At 61.9% G+C, this 19,008-nt stretch overlaps 2 protein-coding genes across 8 annotated transcripts in view; one reads left to right on the top strand and one right to left on the bottom strand.

Annotated features, from left to right (window-relative positions):
• The first annotated feature begins 207 nt into the window (after positions 1-207).
• LOC104484497 (relaxin receptor 1-like) lies at positions 208-14,168 on the top strand. The gene is made up of 18 exons (XM_086756716.1): positions 208-256; positions 4,043-4,189; positions 4,562-4,651; positions 4,741-4,846; positions 5,322-5,393; positions 5,715-5,786; positions 5,963-6,034; positions 6,966-7,037; positions 8,302-8,376; positions 8,583-8,654; positions 10,253-10,324; positions 10,490-10,561; positions 10,860-10,931; positions 11,022-11,093; positions 12,140-12,369; positions 12,773-13,183; positions 13,498-13,713; positions 13,974-14,168. The coding sequence occupies exons 1-18, from the start codon at positions 208-210 to the stop codon at positions 14,159-14,161; spliced, it is 2,160 nt and encodes a 719-aa protein (XP_086612842.1). The 3' UTR covers positions 14,162-14,168.
• Positions 14,169-14,254: 86 nt separating this feature from the next.
• The window catches only part of STARD8 (StAR related lipid transfer domain containing 8), a 49,227-nt gene continuing 44,473 nt past the window's right edge, over positions 14,255-19,008 (bottom strand). For all 7 annotated transcript variants that reach the window (XM_086756709.1, XM_086756714.1, XM_086756715.1 and 4 more), the window contains 7 exons: positions 18,614-18,812; positions 18,258-18,468; positions 17,898-18,012; positions 17,327-17,542; positions 16,640-16,857; positions 16,300-16,476; positions 14,255-15,988 (listed from right to left, as the gene is read on the bottom strand). In XM_086756709.1, coding sequence (XP_086612835.1) covers positions 15,871-15,988; positions 16,300-16,476; positions 16,640-16,857; positions 17,327-17,542; positions 17,898-18,012; positions 18,258-18,468; positions 18,614-18,812 — 1,254 coding nt within the window. In that variant the 3' untranslated portion in view covers positions 14,255-15,870. The remainder of the gene's footprint in view (positions 15,989-16,299; positions 16,477-16,639; positions 16,858-17,326; positions 17,543-17,897; positions 18,013-18,257; positions 18,469-18,613; positions 18,813-19,008) is intronic.

A 19,008-nucleotide genomic window follows, 5' to 3' on the forward strand; every position in this document is an offset into this window, starting at 1 on the left:
TGCAGAGCACAGGGCTTCCCAGGGCCCAGTGATCACCTGTAGCATCCCTGGTGCTGGCATGTGTGCTCCCGGGAGAGGCCGGTGCGTTCGTGTCCATTAGCAGGAGAGGACCCGCGGCATCCCCACCTCCCCTCCTCCCTCTGCCGCAGCAGCCCAGGAGGTTTCGGAGCCTTTGGGGCCAGGGCTGCCCCGCCAGCGGCTGCTGACATGAGGCTGCTCCCCATCCTTCTGCTGTCGCTTTTCTACGCTGCTACGAGTAAGTGGCTGTCTGTGCAGCTCACGTCATGCGAAGCGGGGAGGAAATCAGGCCGTTGGGCTGGGATGTTGGGGGGGGATGCGGAGAGAGTTACAGTGGGATTTTGGTTGGGATCCTGGTGCGTGCGGCGGGGATGCTGGCTGTCTGAGAACAGCAGAGACAGCTGCAGATGGGGATTCCACCTTTTTTTCGGGAGAGTGAGCACTGGAGCGGAGGGGATGCAGCTGCAGCCGCCGCACCGCTGTTGTGGGCTGAAAGGGAAGGGAGCGGTGGCCCAAAACCAGACTGAAGAGCAGCGCTTTCTGCTGGGAGTGAGGAGGGGGGGTGGTGGAAAGGTGGGAGCCCTGTGCTGTTCCCGTTTTGGTCTGATTTGTTGTGGTTTCCTTCTGCGGATGGCAGCGCAACCGCTCCCTCCCTGCGGTCTGACAGGTCGCTGTGTGCGTGTCCCCTCGAGAGCCGTTTGCTTTCCACGCCGCTCAGCCCCGCGCGGTGCGGGAAATGCGGGGGGTCTGTGTGCGGGGCCGTGAGAAGGGGGTGCAGCCCGGGATGGGGAGCAGTGGGGATGCTCCGCGGTGCAGAGAACCCGGGCGCGAGGGACAAACGGGACGGGCGATGCGTCCCCCAGCCGTCACTGGGACGTTGTCCCGTGGCTCCGGGACGTTGTTGGCAGGACTTGCAGGGCTCCTTCGCGGGGCAAAGGCATGTCTCATTCGGCCTGTTACTTTCCAGATGATTTGGTCACGGCTGTTTTCTCGGCGGTGCGTGGGCTCCGTTTACAATCCTGGGTGGCCCTGCTGAAAAGCCGAGGCGGACGGGGCGGTTCATCCCAGCTGCATTTGGCCGGCACTGTTCGGGTGTCCTTCTGCGGCCCCCAGAGCTGGGGCTGGAGGGTCTTCACTGCGGCATGGTGCTGTGCCCACCCGGTCCCGCCTGTGCCAGGGACCGTCAGCGTGCCTCACAGGCTGCGTCTTCCAAAAATCCCCGGTTTCCCCAGCATTTTACCTTGCCTGAAACACCACTATTCTCCTGATTTTTATTTATTTATTTATTTTATTTTATTTCACCTCCTCCACTGCTGTCCCGGGTTGTTCCCCCGATCCCCGTCCTGCATGGTCCCCGGCTTCTCCGGCCCTGAGCGGGGTTAATGCAGAGCGAGGTGCTGCGCGGGTGGCTGGAAAGCATCCATTTGGCTGGGAAGCTGTGGCTTGAGCAGCATTCCTGAAAAAAAATAGAAGCTATCTGTGTTTATATGTGTAAATATATAGCCATATAAATTCCTCTCTCTTGGTATTTACGTAGCTCCGTATCCGGCTACGCGCTCTGCCATAGGGACCTGGAGGCCCTGGAAAGGTTCCCGTTCCCTTCTGTGGGTCCTGCACAAATTCAGGCTAAGAAAACAGCAGGAAACCTGCGTGACAGGACAGTGTGCATCAGAGAGCTTCCCTGCAGAGCTAGAAACAGAACTGAGAGAGGAAAAAATCCCCTCTGGTGGGAACTGAGCTCAGGCCTCAGGGCTGGGGAGCAGCTCCCAGCCTCTCGTGGGTGCTTCTCGCTGATACACAGCACGGGCTTGAGCTGCTTGGACACCAACCTCCTTTTATTTAGTTTTTCACACATGCTTTTATTATTGGGTGCGATCTGCCAGCATGATATTTTTAATAAACATGATAAAACTCTTTTACTGAAGCATTAGCACTCAACAGCTCTATTAGAAACCACCTTACACTTAAACTTGGCTCAGTTTTTTATTGCATTCGCTGCCTCGGAGGAACAGGTGCTCAGAGAATCCGAAGGCGCAGTCGCACGTGAGGCGTTTGCGTTTCTCCGTCTCGCTGCAGTTTGTTAGAGCGATCGCTCATGCGTGCCCTCTGCGAGACGCCCGCGTACCAGCGCTTTCCGCCGGCCGTTGGTCCTCCTCGGACCAGTGTCCTCGCCCGGCCGCTGAGCTCCGGGGACCGGTCCCTGCTCGCTGGCAGGGAGCAGCTCCCTGGAACCAGCAAGGCTCCTTGGGAAGCCCTGTCCGTACGCTGCCGCGGTGCTGCCTTTAGCCTGTGGAACCAAGCCTTGCAAAACCAACTCCCTTCCAGCTCAGTTAGGCATAACAGGTAGCACTAACGGGGGGATTGTCCCTGTTGCCCGCACCGCCTGGTTTTCGGCAGCCCCGTTCAGTCCGACCTCCTGAGCTGCTCCTGGGCAAACTACCTGGGAAATGCCCCTGGAGCGGGAGCAGGAGCTGCCGGAGCCGCTTACCGGAGAGAAATGGCCACGCGCCAGCTCCCGTCGTCCTTCCTTCAGATAGATGTGCCAACCTCGTGGCGTTCGCAGGCTGGCATGGGGAGACCCCCGCCACGCGCAGCGGCCCTCCCTCGCATCTCCGGTGACTCGTCCATCACTGCCCAGCCCCTGCTTGTTGTTATTGGAAGAAAACAGGTGTTCTTGCTCCCAGCTAAAGGAGCACAAGATCATGCATAAACAAATTTTCGGTGATAAATTTTTGCAACGCTTCACAGCAGATAGGCTTTTCAGTGTCCCAGGCAGACAGGAGTTTGTTTGACAGCTCTTAGGTGTCTCGGTGTTCTGCAGTGGCATGAGTGACACCCCCTGGGTTTAGGCACGTCTCGTACAGAGGTTTTGCTGCAAGCCTTTACGAAAATCTCAAACTATTGAGGGGTCCCCAGCCTGGGAGGGAGAGCGGGGCAGCAGCTCAGCCCTCAAAACCTCCCAGAAATGGGCTTTTCCTTTGTGCCCAGGCTGCCCCGCGGCTGGGACGTGGGGTCTCAGCTGAACAAAGGCAGGAGACGAAGAGGAGCAGGGGTCTGTTAAAAATGTCATTTGGACCAGCTTTGTGACTAGGAGTGGTTAGAGATCCCTTCCAGGGGGGCTTGGGGCGGCTCCAGTTTTCAGGAAAGATTGTGGAACTGCAATATACCCCGCTCCAAATCTTAAACCGTTTTGAATCGTGTTGATTCAGTCTGCCAGGTTTTGTGTGGATTTGGAGTCCTTGTTTTCTCTGGAAGAAACACCTCGGAGGGGTCAGGAAACCCCGGGACAGGCTGGCAAGACCCCTGGGCAGGGGTTCAGGGAGCCCCGCTGTTGGTGTCTGCCTCAGCCGGCTACTGCAGAAAGCGGGGGGATTTGGGATGTTTCTGGTTTAATGGAAACGTTCCTCAGGTCCAGGAAAAACCTGTCCGCAGGACGCTGGGGAGGACGGGGCACCCACGGTCCAGCTGCGCCGCGCGCCGCTGCCCGCCGGGGTGTTGTGGTCCCCATCGTAAATCCCACATAATGCCGCAGTGCTTGCTGATGGGATGGTTGACGTGCGCGAGGGAGGCAAAGCACTTTTAATTACAGCACGCACCATTAGCCATTAATGGCCTGGCAGTTGGAGAAAGTCCTGAGTGCCACGCCAGGCCCCCCCCCAGCCCTGTTCCCCTGCTGCCCGGCGGCTGCCCCTGCCCAGAGCCCCGATCAAAGCAGGCTGTGGAGACGTTGAGCTGGATACTGGAGCCTGCGCCGTGGAGAATAGCGGGATATGAATGAACGGGGCCCTGCAGCTGGCTGTCTTCGACGGCTCTGGTGGAAAGGGCTCAGCAAAAGGGGAGCTGGAGCTGCCGGGATGACTTTGCCCTGGGACAGGGCTGGGAGCAGGGACAGCATGGCCAGTTCGTTGGGGCTCTCCATTTCCACGTGCTGGGCACAAACCGGGATGTGTCCCTGGGAGCTCAGCGCCCCGACAGCGACGGGGGGCGAGCCTCCAGTGCCAAGCATCTCCTCTTCCTCGGGCAGAGCCTCCTCTGATCCGCTCCCGGCGGGACGGGCACGCGTGTCCCTTGGGGCAGTTCCCCTGCGGCAACCTCTCCGCCTGCCTGCCCCAGGCCCTGCACTGCAACGGGGAGGATGACTGCGGCAACGGCGCCGACGAGGAGAACTGCGGTAAGCGGCCAGCCCCCGGCAAAGAGGGACGTGCCCAGAGCCTGGGAACGCCGGGATCCTGAGCTCTTTGCTCAGGGATGCTGAGCACAGGAGTGTAAATGAGTTGAGACCGGACAAACTCATGCCCTCTGGGAGCTGGTTAACCGAGTGGCTGGCTCAGGGTGTCCGTAAAGCAGGCTGTGTGGGATGCTAGAAACAGAGGAAAGGAAACTGTGTGGCGGCCGTGCTTGGGGGCTGGATGCATCCCTGCTCTGCCCCGCTGCAGCCATGGGGCTGGAGCCGGATCTCGGGGGTCGTGCGATCCGAGGTGCCGGGGTTTTGCTCCGTGCCGATGCCTGTGCCCCTGAGGGTGCCCCGCTCTCTGCCCTGCAGTGGACGACAGCGGCTGGCTGCAGATCCTGGGGGACATGCTGGCGGCGAGGAGCAGCAGGATGGCAGTGGAAGAGGAGGGCGATGCCTGCCGTAAGCCTTCCTCCCCAGGGCCGAGCCCCCCTCCCCGGCCCACGGGGCTGCCCCACACCCCTCAGTGCATCCCATCTCCTTGCCTACAGGGCTGGAGCTCTTCCCGGAGCGGTGCCGGTGCTGGGGAAGGGCCCTGGACTGCACCCAGCAGGACCTCGCCACCGTCCCCAGGGTCTCCTCCAACGTCACCAGGATGTGAGCGGCAGTGGGTGCCCGCACCCCTCTTCCCGGGGCAGCCGCCAGCAGGGCACATGCTGCACCCGGCGGGAAAACAAGTTTAGAGGATGGGAAATAAAATCCCTGGCTTTCACTTGTCATCCCCGGACCCAAAGCGGCATTTCCCTGCAGACAGACCCCTGCCCGGGGTGGGGAGGGGGCACCCTGCCTTCACTGACCGCCGGCGGGGCTGAGGCCGGGGGTGCCTTCGCACGCACAGAGCGAGGGCTGGGGAAGGAGGAGAGCGTGGAAAAACTCTGCAGCAAAGCGTGCTTGCAGACTCGGGGGGCAATTAGCAACGCGGTGCTAATGAGCAGCAGCTGCCTCGCTTTGTGTCTCTATTGCAGGAGAAGGGGAGGGTCTCATCTTCGCTGCTCCCCCTTGGTAAAGCCCCCTGCTGTGTCCTACCTGCTGGTTCTGGGTTTGATTTTTTTTCCCCTTTTTTTCCTTCTAGGGACCTGAAGAAAAATCAAATCCATTCTCTGCTGGACCATCAGTTTGCCAGGTACAGGAGCCTGAGGAAGCTGTGAGTATCGCCTTCGTCCTCCTCCTGGCTGGCCGGTGAAGGGGAGAGCGGCGCGGGGCCGTACGTGAGGAGCCAGCGCATGCGCCCGTGCGGGGTGTTTTCTCCCACGGGTGGGACGCCGCTCTGTACGGCCGCAGCCACGTGAAGAGGCTCCCGGGAGCCCAGGGGGGAGCAGGGGCTGCAGCCTGGTCCCCGTGGAGACCTGGCCGTGATGCTGGGCAGGCAGCCGCCAGCTGCAGCGCCAGTATCCCACAGGCCCACGGGAATCCCTTAAAAAACCTTCTTCGTCGGGCTCTATTCTGGTTTTGGGTTTTTTAATAGGTTTTTGCAGAACAACAAGATCCGGCTGATCTCGCCCAAAGCCTTTGCTGGACTTTCTCAGCTCAAAATGCTGTGAGTGAGGGTGTCGGTGTCAGGGGGGCTGGGGAGGGGACCCCGCGATGGACGCAGCCCTCTGCTCCCCGCGGCGCAGCCGGCCCGGGGCCGGGCTCTGAGCCCTTTTTCTTGCTCCCGCAAGAGCCCGCATCACGCGGGCGCTAAGCCTGCTCTCCCCTCTGCACTGCTTCCAGGTTCCTCAGCCACAACAGGATCGTGCGGCTGCGGCCCCGGGTGTTCGAGGACCTGCATCGCCTCGAGTGGCTGTGAGTGCCTCCACCCCTCCCCGGGAGATGCAACTGACCCCGACTGCTCCTTGTGTTTACTGATGCGCTCTTATCCCAAACGGCTGGCCGGTCCCCGCAGGGCTCGCCGCGCCGCGCCCCCCTGGCCGGTGTGGAGCAGCGGCAGTGGTGCCGGGACACGGCGAGGGGCTCTGTGCAGAGCCAGCCTCAGCTCCCGGGCTGGAGCACCGGGGGTTTGTGTACGGAAGGTTTTAAGTGCGCCGTTAAACAGAGAGATTCGCAGCTCCATCACCTCGAGAAGTGCAGGCTGAAACTGAAAGTACAGCTCGTACCCTTCCCCTCTGCTTATCCCCAGAGGCTGTTTGGTCTGGGCCCGTGCGGTGCCTGGTTTCACACACAGGGCTACACCGAAGAAGCCGTAAGGGCTCCCTAACGAGGTGGTTTGCTCCCCTTCTGCGCTCACAGGAGTGGCTCGGGCAGCTCTGCCGCCCCAGGCTTCCCTCCTCTTCCTCGCCCGGAGCCCAGGTCCGTTATTCCTTAAATCAAAGAGAGAAAACGGAGGATGAGCCCCTCCCAGAGGGTGGTCTGTGGCGCAAACAAGCCAGAGGACTTCTGAGAGGCTAAGCACGGCCCTGAATTCCTGAATGGTTTCTGATTTATCTTTATTTCGCAGCAGAAGAGAGGAAAAAGCCAACAGAGCCCGGCTGTGAAGGAATCCAGACTCTGCAGCTGGATCCAGCGCTGCAGCTGGGGCTGCCTGGGCGGGATTCAAAGGGGGGCAGTGGGCTTCAGCGGGGCAGCCCCCTGACCGGGGATGGGTGTCTGGGGAAGCTCGCAGGGCAGAAGGGATGCAGCCCCCTCCCGCCGGGGCAGCACGCAGCGCTGAACGCAGGGGCTTCCCCTGACGGCAGTCCTGCTGACCCCTCATCCCACTTCTCCCTTCTCCTTCCAGGATGCTGGACAACAACAGGATTGCCCAGATCGTCCCTGCCACGTTTGCGGGGCTGAAGTCACTGTATTTCCTGTAAGTATGGGGGAGCAGCTCTGCTGTGGGACTGGGGAGACCCCGGGTGTCTGCCTGGTACCTCCCGCACCCCTTCCCCGGGCAGCTCCCAGCATTTTGGGGGGAAGTCGGGGATGCTGGGGCGTCAGGGGGTGACAGTGCAAGGGAGGTGTCCGTGTCTCCCAGGCGACAGCCTAGAGTTGGTGTTGGGGAGAAGTTTTGGCTGTTACAGTGGGAAAAACACGTGAGTGAGCGCACAGACACACGTGTGTACTCACGTACATCCAGCCACGTTTTGAGTTGTGTTCCCTGGGTGTGCGCCTGCCAGGAGGGAGCTTCAGCCGCGGCCGCTGCTCCGGGCTCGCACCGTCTCTGCCGGAGATGCAGCTGCTGGCGTCGGTGTAAAAGCCTGAAAGCTGATTTTGGGGTGTGCAGGGCTCGGGTGACCCCGTGCCTGGGGACGGGGAGCCATCGGCAGCTGGGCTGACAGCGGGCCTGGGGAAGAAGGGCTGTGGCCTCCTCTCCCAAACCCTGGTAGCACTGGGTGTCCCGGGACCTGTCCCCACTCCGTCCCTGGAGGAGGAGCCGTGGGGGGGGCAGCCCTGGGGGGAGCGAGCTCCCCTCTGCCATGCGTCCCTGCATCGCAGGCAGCAGCCCTGCTCTGCTCGGTGACGTGCTCTGTTTATCCTTCTGCATTTTTTGTCAGCAAATCAAATAAACTAAAACTGCCGTCACAAAACGTGCAGCGAGGAACACTGTGCACACAGGCATCCGCAAAAGTGCTGGGAAAAACACCAGCGGGAGCTGGGGCTGTAAATCTGCCGTTACTGGCTGTCACTCCAGGGTCACTTGCCGCCGCTTTCATGCACCATTCTCCCAGTGACGCGCCTGTCACAGCTCACTGGAGAGCATCTCCCGCCGCCACTCACCGTGCCCCTGTTGTTGCCTTCACTTCTTTCCCAAAGCGGGTGAACGGAGCTGGGCGCTGCCATTAACACCCACGTGTGCCAGGCCTTTGCCTGGGGCAGCGGCAGCCGAACTTGCTCCGCGGTTTCCCATGGCTGTGGCTGCTCTGCTGGGATGCACGGGAGCCGGTGCGGCCGCAGTAGCGCTGCTCGGGGCTGCGCTCACCCAGGGTACCCGCAGAAGCCCGTGTGGTGTGGCTGTCCCCGGGTGAGGACCAGCAGCAGGTCCTTGTGAAACACCGTGTGGTCCGGGAGCCGCAGCCGTACCCCGGGCAGATGTGGTGCCGTGACCGCCTGTGTCCTCGTTGCCTCCCGAGCAGGTACCTGCTGAACAACTCTCTGGCCCAGCTGCCCAACGCCTCCCTCTGCGCGGCGATGCCGAAGCTCAGCTGGCTGTGAGTACCGCAGTGGCCGGCAGCGAGGCCGGGCTGCCTGCGCGGCGGACAGGGGCTGGGCGACTGGGGCAGGGAAGGGCCGGGAGCATCCATCCCACAGGGTTCGGGTAGGGGGGCAGAGCGGGGGATCACGCTGGGCAGCCCCCAGCACGGCAGGGGTGGAGGGGAGAGCTGGCGAGGTGGCAGCCACCATTGCTTTTCTGCAGGGAGCTGGAGGGGAACAGGATCCGGGAGGTGCACAGGGCTGTCTTCCAGGAGTGCCGCGACTTCACCGTGCTGTGAGTACCTGGGGGGCCCAGCCACGGACCCCTTGCGGACCCCGTCCCATTGCGGGCATGGGGAGGGAGGAGGGGGAACAGCCGGCACTCTGGGCCCCCTGCTTCCCGCTGCTCTGGGCTGGATAAGGGGCCGCTGTCTCGCGTTCGACGGTTTCAGCCCGCGTTGGTACTCGGCACCAGCAGTGCAGTTGGCTTCGTGGGTTTTGCGGGGACCTGAGCCTTTTCCGGGGCTCTGTGCTGGAGGGGGGCTAACCCCCGGCGGGGCAGCTGGCGGGCTTGTCCCAGTGCCCTGTCACCAGTGCATGGGCTCTGCCCGAATCGAATGGGGACCTTCTCCAGCCAGGGAGTAGAGGCGAGGCACAGCGTGGAAAAAGCATCCTGTGGTGTGCGAATACCAGAGCTCACAGCCAGCCCAGACGCTTCCGTTGGCGTCCAAACCCCCTAAAAATATCTCTGAGGAAGGCCATAAAGCTTGCAAGCCGGCTCTCCCTGTGTCTCTGCTCCTGCCCAGCCATCCTCCTGGGGCATCAGGAATTACGATTCCCTGGAAGCCTGCCGTGGAGATGCGGAGGGGGTGCAGATCCCCTTGGCTCCCTGGCAGTCCCTGGGGACCGAGCGTGGTCCTCCTGTGACCGCTGCCCCACACAGCGTCTCTGAGGATGAGCGCTTCGGAAAGCTCTGCGGTGATTTTCCAGCTGAAGATTGCTGCGCAAAGACCCTGGTCCCCTGTCCTTTCTTTGCTGGAGGAGCCCCGACGGGCATTTAATCCCCCACATATGCACCCCTACACTTTTTCCTCCAGCAAGAGCTGCCCACAGCCCCCTGCGCCAGGTGGGCGAGCAGCCGTCCCTCCATCCGTCCGTCCTCCTGCAGCCGGGCCAGTTGGCTTTGATCAGCCGCGTGTTTTTCGGGGCTGTTATGGCAGTGCCATGGAAACGTCCGTACCGGCAAGACAGACAGCGTAAACACGCTCTGATGGTGATACCAGCGCAGGAGACAGCTTTACAAGGAGAGGCAGCAGCTCGGTGGGGCGAGCCGTTCTGGCCGGACTCCCCCATCTCCCCCCATCCTACCTCAGCCGGCTGCCCTGGCCGGTGTCTGAGCCCGGCTGCCTGCCGTGAGCCTCCAGCAAGGAGCAGCGTCCCAGGGTGGTGGCACTCACGGGGTGTCCTGGTGCCTTCAAGCAGGTGCCACCCCGCAGGGCTCTGCCCCTGCTTCTCTGAACGTAGTCGCGTTTCTTGGTGCACCATCCCGTGTTTTTACATCTGAGCACTTTAACCAGCTCCGCTCCTCCTCCGTGCTGCTGGTGGGCTCTTCCCTGAGCTGTGGACCTGTGTGAGATGGAGCCTTGTGCCTGAGAGCTGGGCTCTGGCTTAGACCCTCCCCACCACAGCTTAGCGTTTGGCTGCTGGAGGTGGCGGTTGCGGCTCAGTGCTTTTGGGAGGGACAGGGCAGGGCTGGGTGCACCCCACGGGTGAGCCCCTGCAGCACCGGCACCCCTGGGTGCTCACAGCCGGCCTGGGAATAGGACAATGCTCCCAAAGGGCATGTGGGGCTGTGCCGTACCCATAGGCTCTGTGCTCTTCCTCCTGCTCCAGCATCCTGCGCAGAAACGAGCTCAGGTGGATCCAGGACGGGACGTTCTCCAGGCTGAACAGGCTGGTGGAGCTGTAAGTTTCCAGCCATCACCTGCCCTGACCCCCCTCTCCCACTGGCAGGGGTGAGGGGGGGCCTTGCTCGGGACCCCACTCTGCCCCCCTGCCCAGGGCACCTTGCTGCTCAGCACCCTTGGGTGCACCGCTTGGTGCCCTCAACGGCCACTCTCCTCCGCACAGCGACCTGTCATCCAACAGCCTGGACCGGCTCCCCACATCCCTGTTCCGTGGCCTGGCTCAGCTCCAGCAGCTGTGAGTACGGGGGCTGCCCCTGCCCCCTGCCAGGCCCTGCGGGACCCCTGTCCCCGCGCCGTGCTGGGCAGGTGTCCTTGCTGCGTGTCTGTCGCTCTCCGGAGCCGCAGTGGTCCCAGCCGGCCGGGGTCCCTCCCAGGGGTCTGCCTGCAGCACGGGGCCATCGCAGACCCTCCGCTGCGGGGCTGCGTCCCTGTCCCAGGGGAATGGGGAGCGCTGGGAAAAGCTGTGGAAAGACACCCCTCTGCCCTTGCTTCTGGGTGGGAAAAACGCCAAAGGCTCATCTCTTTTTTTTCAGGAATATTTCCTACAACCCCTTGAAAGAGATCCTCCCCAGCCAGTTTGAGAGCCTGCCCCAGCTCCGGTCCCTGTGAGTCCGGCAGCGTCCCCGGCCCCACAGCCCTGCCCCAGCCCGCGGCAGCCCCCTCGCAGCCTCCCCTGCGCTGGTCTCCTTTGGCAGGAGCCTGGAGGGGCTGGAGATCCCCAACATCCACAACGTGACCTTCCAGAAGCTGACCAACCTCTCCCACATGTGAGCGGGGGGAGCGGGCGGCCGCTGTGCCGTGTGCGTTTCGGGAGGTGCACGCTGCGGGGCTGCGTGCTGAGAGCCGTGCTTAGGCAATGCCATGGGAAGTTCTCTTCCCTGGGTCTGAAATAACGGCCCAAGAACTCCCGAGACGTGCAGATGGGCAGGGCTCACAGCTGTGGGGGCTTCGGACTGCCTTCAGAAGGAGAAAAGAAAAAAAAAAAGTCATTAGTTTTCTCTAGATGCACATTTTAGAGTACCTGTAATGAAAGAAGACCGTACATCTTCCTTTCTGTAATTGGTCTGTTTGCACTATAAATACGGTGCATTTTCTACTTGACTTGCTAATAAGCAATCATTTTCTCCCCTTTTATCTATAATTAAGCAGAAATGAGCCTCGCATTGCAGTTCTGTAGTTGTTTTCTAATGCAGTTTTGCTAAGCTGATGAGGTTTAGCTTTTGTAAGGCTTGAAAAGATCAGTCCAAAAAAACATGCAGGGGAGAAAACGCGGATCCCTGTCCCTGGAACTTGGAGGGTTTGAATAAGGGACTGATGTTTAAACGTTGGTTTGTGAGACCCATGGGCCGGAGGAAGACACTCCTGTATTTATGAGCTGACTGTGTTTATCAGCCCTGGGGAGCGGCAGGTTTGGGCGCGCAGCTGTGCGCTACACCATCCGAAAAGCCCGGGGGTGCCTCCAGCTGGTTTTGCAAAGGCTTTGGGGTGCTGCTTACCGAGCGTCCGCAGCCAGCTGGGGTCCTGCGGGGACCCCCCTCGCTGGGCTCCATCACACTCTGTCCCCGCAGCCCCCAGCCCTGGTGCCGTGTGCTGCCATCACCCTGTCCCCCTCCCACCGCGTTGCCGCTGCCTCCTTCCCCCCTAAACCTCCCGTCTCCCCTCCCCTGCTCTGCGTGAGCCCCCAGGCTCCTGGCTGGTGAGGCGAGGGGGACTTTTCTCCGCCCAGACACAGCCAAGGAGCTGGAGGGAGTAGTGTTTGCTCCTGGTCCTGGTGGCAGCCGGGAAACCTTCCTCCCCCTTCCCACCCCAACAGCTACTTCAAGAAGTTCCAGTACTGCAGCCATGCACCCCACGTGCGCAGCTGCAAGCCCAACACCGACGGCATCTCCTCCTTCGAAAACCTCCTGGCCAGCATCATCCTGCGCGTCTTCGTCTGGGTCATAGCCTGCCTCACCTGCTTCGGCAACCTCTTCGTCATCTGCCTGCGGTCCTGCATCGTCGCAGAGAACAGTCGGCACACCATGGCCATCAAGTCCCTGTGCTGTGAGCCGGGCGGCGGAGGGGCCGGGACCAGCAAGGGGGCGTGGAGGGAACCGGGGTGGGTGAGCTGCCCACCAGCATCTCCCCAGGGAGGGTCTGTCCAGATGATGCCGGCCCTCCCCAGCGCAGCCGTGGCCCCTTTGCTGCCATCGTTTCCTTTGCGTGATGGCAGATGGGTTTCTGGACACCCTCTGTGCCCTCAGGCCTGTGCTCACAGGCACCTCTTTTCAATATTTATATATATTTTATTTATATATATATATATATGTGTATACATATGCATCAAGCCAAAGGCTGCCCAGCACCTCACAGCAGCTCTGTGACAGCTTGATGGCCGTGGCGTTAATGCGAAAGGCTGCATTTGCCCGCTGGTGCTTTTCTCTGGCTGAACCTTGTCTCGCCCCAGGTGCAGATGGCCTGATGGGCATCTACCTCTTCGTCATCGGAGCCTTCGACCTCAAGTACTCGGGCGAATACAACAAGCATGCCCAGGGCTGGATGGGCAGCCTGCAGTGCCAGCTGGTGGGCAGCCTGGCCATGCTGTCCTCCGAGGTGTCGGTCCTGCTGCTGACCTACATGACCCTGGAGAAATACTTCTCCATCGTTTTCCCCTTCAGCCACCACCGAGCTGGCAAGAAGCAGACCATCTCGGTGCTAGCAGCCATCTGGCTTCTGGGTTTCTCCCTCAGCATCATCCCCCTGTGGTGCAAGGAGACCTTTGGGAATTACTACGGGAGGAACGGGGTGTGCTTCCCGCTGCAGTCCGACCTGGGCGAGCGGCCCAGTGCCCGGGGCTACTCTGCCACCATCTACCTGGGTGAGGCCACCTCGGGACCTGGGGACGCTCTGGGTGCTGTGGGACCTCGCACCGCCTCTGTTAGCGGGATGTCTGACTTTATGGGGCGCTGCCATCCCGCTGGGACCCTGTAAGACCCTGGTCCCTGCTCCAGTCTGGTGCTGTGCCCAGCCTCACCCCACGGGCAGCGCTGGGCTGGGGCTGGATCTGGGGCTGCGGAGATGTCCCTGCCCCCTCTAGTGACAAAAGCAAGAGTTGTCCTGCTGCTGCAGCCCATCCCAGCTTGCAAGGTTTGAGCTTTGGCTGTGCTCAGAGCAACATATCTTCCTCTCCAGGCTTGAATCTCGCAGCCTTCATCACCATCGTCTTCGCCTACTCCGGCATGTTCTACTCCATCCACATCACTGCAGCCAAAACAGCGGAGAGAGGCGTCTGCTCCCGGGAAGTCACCGTCGCAAAGCGGTTCTTCTTCATCGTCTTCACCGACGCGCTTTGCTGGATCCCCATCTTCCTGCTCAAGCTGCTCTCCCTGCTGCAGGTGGAGATACCAGGTGAGGCTCCCCTGTTCCCCACATGGCCCTGAAGCAGAGCCCACCGCCCGGCCTCGGCTTGGGGACCCCTCCCTGTAGGCGCTGCTGAGTCTGGAGCTCTTCTCACCCATGCTTGGGCTGCAAGGGGGAAGCTGCCCTTCCAGCCGTGAGCCCGTGAATGGCATGGCCCCCCTTTGCTGTGCGGGCTGGGGGTGTGGGTTACCCCTGGGCAGTGGGCAGCCCCCCCTCGTCTGCCTCAAGTCAGGTCCTCGTTGGCACAGGCACCATCACCTCCTGGGTGGTCATCTTCATCCTGCCCATCAACAGCGCCCTGAATCCCATCCTCTACACCATCACCACCGCCTCCTTCCAGGAGAAGGTGAAGGGCCGCTTGCAGCCCAAGCAGCCGGGGCCGTACGAGCCCCACAGGAGCTGTACCCCACTGGCACTGCAGGGCAGCAGCGCCTGAGCCGTGGCTCCCCAGCCGGCACCGCCTCCACCCCCACGCCGGGAGATGCTCCCGCCTTGGAGAATCGCGAACAACGGAGGTTTCCTCATCAGCCAGCAGACATCGTTAGTACTTTATTAATTACACGGATGGGAAGAGCAGCCCCCATCCACGTCAAACAATCTGTTGCGGTTGTGTATGATACAAAACCAAAGTCCCTTAAATACAAAATACACGTCTTCAAGTGAGCATCACCTGGCGCTGAGCTCTACCGCCTCAATTATATATTAATACTCCAACTGTACAAGTATTTATAGATAGATAAAAGAAACATTTTAAAAAAATATTAGGAGAAAAGTCACTCCCCCAAATGTTAGTTATACTTTTATATATATATATAAAATATATATAGAAAAACACAGAATAGAGGCTGGGTTGCTTTTTTTTCTCACCAAAGGAGACAGAAGGCTGTGTTATGGCAAAACTAACGCTGGGAGTTGCTCCCGTGCGTGGGTCGCGTTGCCTTCCAGTTGGAACAATGTCTGGTAGCTTCGGTCCCTGCCTGAACAGAGGAATCAGGTCGGGTCCTGGGCGCTGCTGGCTACGGCAGATGGCTCCTCCGCGGAGGAAAAGGGAGGGGTGGGAAGGGGAATGGACATAGTGTCAGGGAGGCAGCTCTGCGCCCAGCAGCTGGCACGTCCTTGGCCCAGCTTGGGGACCATGGTACCATGGTTTGCTTGCTTAAAGGCAGGAGATGCTGCGCAGGGAGTTGGGGCGAGCACAACTCTGCCTCGGCCAAGGCTTTCAGCCTGGAGCGTGGCCGTGGTGCAGCCGGCGCTGGCACGGCTGCTCTGCCCTCCTCCCCTCTCCGGGGCAGTGAAATGCGAGGGCAGCTGCGCCGGGGCTCCAGACACGTCTTGCCCCCTCAAATGAGAAGCTGGCTGGTTGTGAGGGACGGGCTTGCCTTGGAACATCGTCCACCCAGACCCCCACTGAAGTCCAGTGCATAGGAGGGGCTTTTAGCCAAGAGCACAGCACAGCACGAGAGGGCTTTTTCCTCTCCTGTGACACCTAGCACCAAAGGTAAGGGCAATAGGTTCCTTCCGCCCCTCGCCCAGGGCTGGCGCTCGAGGCGTACCTCCATATCCAGATGTAGACCCCTCCTCCCAGCACAGCAGCCTCTTCCACCACCAAACAGGGTCTCACAGTGTCTCTCTGGCTGCCCCCACCGGGTGACACTGCTCACGCCGTCCACCCCTCGCTGCCCACCCGTCACTTCCCGACACAGCGCTGCGACCTGCGGACGCAGCACCGTCCTCCCCGCTCGCTTCTCCCGTGCCCTCCCACTTCAGTCTGCGCACCTTCGGCCCTACTCCCGGCTGGCACCGGGGCACCCAGCCCTGCCCATAGGCTGCCTTCTGGGGGGTCATCCCCGCAGCCCCCTCTGCTCGCCAGCCCCTCCTGCGGGGACCAGGGGCTGCTCGGCTTCGCCTCTGCGGCCAACCTGCTGCGCTGCACGCTGGAGCAAGGGGCGGCTGAGGCAGCAGCAGGGATGCGGGATGGGGAACGCCCAGCCCGGGCAAAAGGATGCTCATAAATATGTGCCTGCGCGTGCCAGCCTCCGCCGCCCGTCTGCGGCCCGCTGCCTGCACCCTGCTCGCCTCCGAGAGCCCCAGCTTGGATCCACCGGCAAGTCCACGTCAGACCGGACAGAGCATCTTCCCTGCGCCTCAGATCTTCGTCTCGGGGCCGCTGGGACTCAGGGCTGGGAAGGAGTCTCGCATCCTCACCAGCTCCATGGCACAGAGGTGCCCAAAGACCTTGTTGTACCACTCGGGAGACCGGCCCCTGGTGAAGGGAACAGGCAGGGGGGTGAGCGGGCAGGAGAGGGTCCGGGCACGGGGGACAGGCGGGTGGCGGGGACAGGCACGCAGCGTAGCGCCAGCTGCGATGCACTCGGAGATGCTGGCAGAAAAGGGAACCCGCTTCCCCACTCCCCACCAGAGATACGTGGCAAAATGTGAGTATTTTGTGATACAGACACCAAAAAATATCTGTGACCCATCTGGGCGTGGACTGGCCCAGTGCGACGACCCGATTGCCCCCGCGTCGGCCCGCCCTGACACCCCCACACCCCGGCAGCGCCGAGGCCCCGTTACCTGAGGTCAGCTCTGCAGACGTGGGTCACTTTGGAGCGTCCCATGGCGCTGGGCTCCACCAGGTACTGCGACGTCAGCACGACGGCTTTGACGGCCCCCTCCGCCGGCAGCTTGTCGTGCTCCACCGAGATGGAGCTGAGCAGGCAGGCTCCCCGTGGCAGGTCCGTGCGCCAGCGCCTGCGGCATAGAGCACCCCTCAGCTCCCGGCCCCGCCTGCCCACGCCTCAGGCTGTGCATCGGGCGTGGGAGGCGGGGGAGCCTGCCTAGCCCAGGGAGCAGCAGCCAGGGGTCCACCAAACCGAGACCAAACCCCCCCGCTGGGGTCCGTCCCTGCCCTCACCGGAGCACCACGCAGTCCCTGCGTGGGTGGGGTGCCATGCTGTCCGTGACGTAGTGGTAGACCTCCATGTTCTTGTCCAGGGCCTCCACCACTTTGCTCTGCAGCAGGTCCTCGTCCCAGAGGTGACGTTCCCGGAGCACCCGGTGCAGTACCGTGGTGGGAGGGGCCTCAACCTCCGTGGAGACCTTCCACAAGCGCAGAGGGTGGCCGTCCCCAACCTGACAAGCCGAGGGAAGGGTCAGGCAGGCTGTCCGTGGGACCCCCACAGCTCTAACCCCCCGAGCGGCTCTACCGATGGCTCCCACTGCCACGGAGCAGTACCGGCACACCTGCTGGCTGGGGATGGGATGGGATGGGATGGGACGGGATGGGACGGGATGGGATGGGATGGGACGGGACGGGACAGGACAGGACGGGATGGGCGCGGTGCAGGCAGCCAGCTCCTCTGCTAACAACAGGGAGTGGGCTCTCTGCTGGGATGCCTGGGCACAGAGCACCCTCCCTCCCAGAGCTGTCCATCTCAGCCCCTTCTGTGGCCAGGGAAGGGGTTGCTGATCCCTCCTCGCCAAAGGGAACAAGCACCAAGGGGTTGGCAGGTGCCCACAGGACCCGTGGCTCCCGGCGGTCACCCCCTACACATTTCCCCGTGTGACCCCAGGCCCCTCCACCACACACAGTGGCCTTTACCTTCTTGCAGGAGAGCTCTGTGTTCAGGGGCCCTGGGGTGCTCAGCCACCCCTTGAATTTCTCCGACGACTCTTTCAGCAGTTTCTGGGCGCTTTGCTCGAAGTAGGCATGTAAATCCTTGCTCTCCCCCTGACACACCAGGTCAGCCAGGGGATGGGGATAAGCTCCTGCTGCCATATAGGAGCTGCTCAGCTGGAGCAAGATGTCATGGGAGACCTACGAGCCAAGAGCACACAGAGCTTCAGAAAGCCAGAGGGACACTACGAGGGCTTTGTGAGTGGTCCTGGGCAGCAAGAAAACCACAACTCCCCATCCCACCAAGGAGCGTGGAGGATGGACACAGCCTTCATGGACATGCATCCCACAGCTTGGACCTGCACCACCATGAGATGCAGCTGGGCTTCGCTCCTGGGGCTGACCCACCGGCGGCAGCTGCCCCGCTGAAGGATGGGTGCCCTTATCTCACCCCACACTGACTCTGCAAGACCAGCACCCCACCGGCGAGGTCGCATCTCCTGCTGGCAGCTCCTGGGGAGGCCAACGCTGAGCTGGACACGCCGCAGCCACCCACCTGGAAGAGCTTCTTGCAGTCGGTGATCATGTGGGAGAGCCCCTGCGTCGCAGCCATGTTCTCGTTGAGGTCTTTCTGGTCAGGCTTCCCCGTGGTGCCCCTCTTATGCATGGCCCTGTGGGGGAGAAGGCATTGCTGGGACCGGGCGCGCATCCTGCGCCCCTCCAGCCCCCATCGCTCTGCTCTGCGCCGTGGAATGGGGGACTCTCACATTGCCAAGCAGAGCGATGGGGCTGTGTGAGAGCACGCGTGTTCCCACCACGCCTTGCCCTGGTCCAGTGGGCTCCTCCCACGATGGACAGGGAAGGGGCGATGGGGAGACGGGAGCTGCAGGAAGGCCAGACCTAGTCCGACCCTCACCTCGGCGAGGTGCTTTCCTTCCTGGAGACATTGAGGTGGAAGATGGAGGGGGCCAGGCACACGGCCAGGTTCCCAGCAGTCATCTGGTTCTCCTCCGCAGAGGCGATGTCGCTCAGGAAGTAGAGCAGGGTCTGCAGCACCTCCCGGTTCTCGTCCGGCATGAGGATAACGGCCGCCTGCACGGCCTGTAGCCGCTGCTCCTTCGACACGACTGCGGGCACAGGGCGAAGCTGGTGGTCAGTGGGTCCGTCCCCACGGGCCACCACCCATCTCCATCTCCTCTGCCCAAACGAACGGAGAGACGTCTCCTTCCCGGGAGACCCCGACTTTCATCCCAGCCCCAGCCCAGCACTCACACTGGTAGATCTGCAGGAAAGTGTCCGTCAGCTTGCTGGTGAAGATGGGCTCGGGCAGGTCGCGGAAATACTGCTTCAGCAGGTCAGCCACGTCGTACGCCGACTGCCCGTCGTAGTTGACGTTGTCGGGGCTGGTTTCATTCATGTGCCGGAGCACCTGAATCCGGGACTTCACCCCCGACTTTCGGAAAATGCCAACCTGCCAGGGAAGAGGGGGTCGGTGCTGGAGCGCAGAGCGGGCGCTGGCCCGGCAGGCGCCTGGGGGTGCTCCCGTGGGACAGGGAAGGAAGCCCCTTCCCCAAAGGCCTCACCCCCCTGCAAGCCAGAGGAGAAGCCCGAGTGAGGGATGGCCAGGGAGACACCAGCAGGTGTGGGGTTCCCGCAGCCCTCCCACT

This window comes from Chlamydotis macqueenii, chromosome 11, assembly GCF_036417535.1.
Source record: "Chlamydotis macqueenii isolate bChlMac1 chromosome 11, bChlMac1.mat, whole genome shotgun sequence".
In the NCBI taxonomy this organism is placed as follows: Eukaryota; Metazoa; Chordata; class Aves; order Otidiformes; family Otididae; genus Chlamydotis; species Chlamydotis macqueenii.

Bases quoted from the DNA above. Each gene is read 5' to 3' on its own strand.
- LOC104484497 (XM_086756716.1), top strand. From the start codon at position 208: ATGAGGCTGCTCCCCATCCTTCTGCTGTCGCTTTTCTACGCTGCTACG. The intron at 5,394-5,714 runs GTGAGTATCGCC...GTTTTTTAATAG, and splicing joins TACAGGAGCCTGAGGAAGCT to GTTTTTGCAGAACAACAAGA. The intron at 12,370-12,772 runs GTGAGCCGGGCG...GTCTCGCCCCAG, and splicing joins GGCCATCAAGTCCCTGTGCT to GTGCAGATGGCCTGATGGGC.